This window comes from Osmerus mordax, chromosome 25 (genome assembly GCF_038355195.1).
Source record: "Osmerus mordax isolate fOsmMor3 chromosome 25, fOsmMor3.pri, whole genome shotgun sequence".
Classification (NCBI taxonomy): Eukaryota; Metazoa; Chordata; class Actinopteri; order Osmeriformes; family Osmeridae; genus Osmerus; species Osmerus mordax.
Window position 1 is genome coordinate 9,026,146 of NC_090074.1, and position 5,655 is coordinate 9,031,800.

Genomic DNA, 5,655 nt, shown 5'->3' on the forward strand with positions numbered 1-5,655 from the left:
AATACATCTTTAAGCCTAACCCATCCCGCCACCCAGCACCCACACAGCACACACACAACATAACACAGCACACACACACATCACCATACAGCACACACACAACCACAAACACACAGAGCGTGGACACACAGCACACACACACACCACCAGCACACACACACCACACGCACACCTTGATGGTGAGGAGTGAGATTGAACCTAAATGGAATGAACTGCCGCTCATAGGGGAGGGGGGAGGAGGGAAGGGCGGGGGAGGAAGAGCTAAATGTAGCTTTATAATCCTGCCTCTGCACACACACACACACACACACTTTACATCACACAGAGAGAGGAAAAGAGGCGACCGAGAGGTCAGGTGAGAACGCACAGGGCGGTCTTGTTTCTGGTCAAACTGATGTCGGGGGAGGAGGGGTTCTCCACAACTTGAAGACCTAGCTACCTGCATATGGATCTCGTTACCTTGACATCTACCTGTTTACCCGTGGAGCTATCTACCTGCCTGCACACCTGTGGACCTAGCTACCTGCACGGCTGTGGAGGCATCTACCTGGATACAAGACTACTCTCTGGAGCTTTGATTTGGGATGTGTCCTGGCCTCTCTCCTGCCTTCTGAAGACAGTGCTTCACTATGGGGGAGGTCCAGAAGGTAGGGTTCTCCAGAGGAACCAACTAGCAATTACAGACCAGCAACACAACGTATCATATTATATTATGTGCCTCTTTTGTGTGCATGGCTATGTGTATGTGTGTGTATGATTGGTGTGTATGTGCATGCCTGTGTGTGTGTGTGTGTGTGTGCGTGCCTGTGTGTGTGTGTATGTCAGGGCTTGCTCTCAGTGATCCAGAAGCTGAAAGGGACCACAGAGGAGGAGTTAAGGATTGTCCTGCTGGGTTTAGACAACGCTGGGAAAACCACTCTTCTTAAGAAACTAGCGTCCGAAGATGTCAACACCATCACTCCTACACAGGTGTGTGTGTGTTCGTATAGTAACATGTGTGTGTGTTTGTGAGTAGACGAGTAGTCTCTGTGTGTGTGTGTGTGTGTGTGTGTGTGTGTGTGTGTGTGTGTGTGTGTGTGTGTGTGTGTGTGTGTGTGTGTGTGTGTGTGTGTGTGTGTGTGTGTGTGTGTGTGGAAGAGTGAGACATAAACAAAAGACGAGACATTGCTGGCCCATTCAGGCTGATACTGTGACATCACCAAGATGGCCGCTCATCCTCATTAGTGGCAGGTCAGGCTCTTTTAGGGACTTCCTGGAACAGTCATGACACCATCAGGGACAGGGGTCAGGCCTCCCTGATTGCTGTAAACATTTAAGAATATTTGTGGTTGATCACCCCATTCTTACAAGTGTTTTTTTTTGGTTTCACTTTTCTTGAAGATGTCTACCATTTTGAGAGTATCAGTTGTCCTTGACATTATTATAAAATGTATACTGATATCTTACTAAGATTTAAATATACAGGAAACTTCAGTTTCTATCAGCGTGTGACTTCGTTGCTGATCGTTGCGGGTTGACCATGTGGTGCGGATCTGGTGTGCTGAGGTGCAGTGTTTCCATAAGGAGAGCGGCGTGTGTGTGTGTATGTCAGGGCTTGCTCTCAGTGATCCAGAAGCTGAAAGGGACCACTGAGGAGGAGTTTAGGATATGCAGTGTGCCGTTTAAAGCAGATTACTGCTCCGTTTACAGCTCTGCTAAAACCAGAGAGGCAGACCCGCTTTAATCCTCAGGTCGGAAAGTACCTCGGGGGGGGGGGGGGGGGGGGGGGGGGGGTGGAGAAGAAAAGAGAGAGAGAGGAGGATGGGAGGAAGGTTAAGATTGGGAAGAGGAAGGTGAGGAAAAAGAGGAGGAAAGAATAAGAAGAAGGGAGGGGTGAGAAGAGAGGAGAGAGAGGAGTAGGTTAACACAGAGGATGAGAAACATGAGGGGGAGGAGGGGCACAGCTTTGCATAGAGGTTTCAAGACATATATCATTACACTTCTAAATGCAGTATAGGTGGTTTGGAGCCAAGCTCTCATGCTGAGGTACTCCAGGATATGACCCGGGTTTGATCCCAGGAGGTGATATGAATACTGTGGAGGTTTGTATGATCAGGGGTTATATCTAAAGATAGCAAGGTGAGGTTTATACCAATTTAGCTGGTGATTAAATTTACTGAGACACTTAGAACTTGCTCTGAGGTCATGGTCATCTTCAGTCATGTCACCAAGCAATGTTTGATCCCTGGATACAAGTTCTGTCTATGAAGTTTGACTTCAACCCATTAAAGAAGTTTAGGATTTGAGTTATGGCTAGGGTAGACCTGATGGTTCTTTAACTTATAAAATAGCATCTCAGCCAACATGAGTATAGATTCCAGAGTATAGATGGTTCCTCTTCCAGAGTGTAGGTGGTTTCTCCTCCAGATTGTACAGTAGGTGGTTCCTCCAGAGTACACAGATGATGGTTCTTTTTTCTATTATGCAGGGCTTCAACATCAAGAGCATCTCGTGTCATGGCATGAAGCTGAACGTGTGGGACATTGGAGGCCAGAGAAAGATCCGACCCTTCTGGAAGAAATACCTGGAGAACACAGATCTGCTGGTGAGTTACCGGTAGTCAGTATAGTATAGACTGGTGAGTCAGTAAACATAGTACAGACTGGTGTATTTGTCTGTATAATATAGACTGGTGAGTTAGTCAACATTGTAAAGACTTGTGAGTTAATCAACATACTTGTGAGTCAGTAAGCGCTATATAGATCTGCTGGTGAGTTAGTCCTGCTGGTGAGATATACTGGTGCAGTTTATACTGGTGCAGTTTATACTGGTGAGTTATTCAGCATAGAATAGGCTGGTGAGTTAGTTATCATGGTTGAATGTGACCTGCCTGTTGTCAGGCTGGTTCTGTGTCTAACATGTTGTCAGACGGGTGCTCTGTGGGGTCTAACTTGTTGTCTCACCACCAGATCTATGTGATTGACAGCGCAGACAAGAAGAGGTTTGAAGAGACTGGACTGGTAAGCAGGGGCGGCGCCAGATAATTTTTTATGCAGGTGCTGAGGGGGTGCTAGATCATTGACAGGGGGAGCTGCGCAATTATATATATATATCTTATATAAATACTATCAGGGCGGAAAAGAGTGGGACCCATTTTCAGCCCGGGAGTGTAATGACCAAAACCAGCCCATCCCCACCAGGGACCAAGCCATACTTTGAACATTCGGGGCTTAACCCAAACCTAGGACCTAGGCAAGGTTTTTGTTTGAGCTGAAATCGGAACTTCACATTATTTTGCATTAAAGGTCCCTTGACATGAAAACTTCACTTTAGGAGGTTATTTAACATTAATATGAGTTCCCCTAGCCTGCCTTTGGTCCCCCAGTGGCTAGAAATTTCAATAGGTGTAAACCAAGACCTGGGTATTCTTCTCTGCCTTTGAGAAAATGAGAGCTCAAACGCTCAGTTTTGTAAATCCTCTCCTTGTGACGTCACAAGGAGGAAGGTTACCTCCCCTTTCTCTGCTTTGCCCCGCAGAGAATTTGGCCCACCAATGAGAAAATGAACTACGACCGTACGAGCGCCACATTGGTTTTTCTGCACGACCGAAGCATGGCAGTTAGCCCTGCCTCTTTCTTCCTCATAGCATTTAAATCTACAGACACAGAAACGGCGCGTTCTGAGGAAAGCTCCTTGTGGGACTGCTAGTAGTGGCTGTAATTCTGCACCAAGGCTGAATTTGGGGAAAGAGACTTCAGATACAGTATTAGGGGACCACTAAGGCCCATCTAAAAGCATCCAAAAACAGCATGTCATGAGATCTTTAATTTCAGTGCAAAATAGTTTTTTGAGCTTTATGTAATATAAACATTACGTTGGACTCATATCGTTATATTTTCCAGAAATTACAACCCACATTTTTACCTGAAAGATTCAGGGCTTTTGATAAAACATATTTTTCCCACCCTTGCAGGAACCTAGATTTATGAAGTGACAGATCTTTCTTTTTTTACCTGGCTTCTTCAGTTCCTCCTGGCATCTTTTTCCCATCCATTTTATTCTTTTTGCATCAGCTTAATCTTGCTAACTCCCTCCACAACAATAAATGATGGTTTAGGGTTGTCTCCATGAAAACAACCTTTAGTACACGCGCTTGTGTTTGAGAAAGAGAGCATGCGCTCTCTTTCTTTTTGGTTGAGGGGCAGTTCTATGGGCGTATGTGAAGCCCTCTGTGACATGCTTGCGTGTAAAAAGGGCTATACAAATAAATGTTGATTTGATGCGCGACAACTGAAAACAGGACTTTTTAATGCACGGTCTGATCGTGCGCTTATTTAGATTAAAACATAGTGTTGCCTATTAGCTTACTATCAGTCACACTGTAACTTAACAAACTTAACTCATATCGTTTTATTCGGTGTGTGAAAAAACAAAGAGAAAGCAGGCGATCTGCTGGCCCAATTTATGAGCGGGCAGAGCGACACATGGGGAATTCTCTCGATTCTCCCACTCCGGGCCTGAATACTACTACTAAATGAGCAATATTTTAGGGGTTGCTATCGGGGTGCTTTGGTCTTTCTTGGGGGTGCTGAAGCACCTGCTATACCCTCCCTAGCGCCGCCTATGCTGGTGAGGTTCACTGACAGACTGAGATCGGATCTGGTTGCTGGCCTTGCTCTTTATCTCCTGACCTCTAACCCCTTGACCCCGCACTCTCATTCCTGCTACCTTACCTGACCTCCCTGACCTCAAAACCCTAACCTGTGCTCCCTGAACTCTAACCACTGACTTCTAACCACTGAACTCTAACCCCTAACCCCTGACCCCAGGAGCTGTCGGAGCTGATCGAGGAGGAAAACCTTCAGGGTGTCCCAGTCCTGATTTACGCCAACAAGCAGGACCTGGCCACCGCCTCCCCAGCCAGTGAGATCGCAGAGGGGCTCAACCTGCACACCTACCGCGACTGCCAGTGGCAGGTCCAGGCCTGCTCCGCCGTCTCCGGGGAGGGCGTCCAGGTAGGGGGAACTGCACAGGAAACAGGATGTGATGTCACCTTTCTTCAGATTTTGCCGTCTCCAGGGAGGACTACCAGGAAGGGGGTACAGCACAGGAAACAGGATGTGATGTCACAGCAGCAGGGTGTTAGTATACTGGTGTACTATACTAGTGTATATGGTATAATATACTAGTATACTGTATGAATAATACATGTTAAACTCTCACAGGATGGAATGAACTGGATCTGCAACAACATCGTCAACAAGAAGTGAACCCTGACCCTTGACCTCCTGAAGAATCATTCCAGAATGGGAACACTCACACCACTGACTGTACTGAATGTCACTTAGCAGTGTGTTTAGATACAACCTGAACATTAGTTTTCCTTCATCATATGAGCAAAGTATGAGAGTAAATAAACACCTTATTGAATTAGGAGGTTTGAGCATTTTTCAGATAAGTGTGTCTTTGTGAAGGTGACTCTCTGAGTCTGAATGCTTCCAGGGGGTATGACCAGGAGAGAAAGCATTCATCACTGATATGACTTCACAGAAACAGAAACTTTAAACAAAAACAAAGCTATTTGCCGCCAAGCTTTTTCCACCAAACTGAGGCCAAAAAGACAAACAAAAGAATGATATGAGTAAAAATTTCACTGACGTGAAATGTATTTTTCAA

General features: G+C 45.9%; 1 protein-coding gene across 1 annotated transcript; it reads left to right on the top strand.

Moving 5' to 3' along the window:
* Positions 1 to 629: 629 nt before the first annotated feature.
* LOC136933660 (ADP-ribosylation factor-like protein 3) lies at positions 630 to 5,269 on the top strand. Its single transcript, XM_067229141.1, has 6 exons — positions 630 to 647; positions 826 to 969; positions 2,468 to 2,584; positions 2,949 to 2,999; positions 4,809 to 4,994; positions 5,205 to 5,269. Exons 1-6 carry the CDS (start codon positions 630 to 632, stop codon positions 5,247 to 5,249), a joined length of 561 nt encoding a protein of 186 aa, XP_067085242.1. The 3' UTR covers positions 5,250 to 5,269.
* Positions 5,270 to 5,655: the final 386 nt, after the last annotated feature.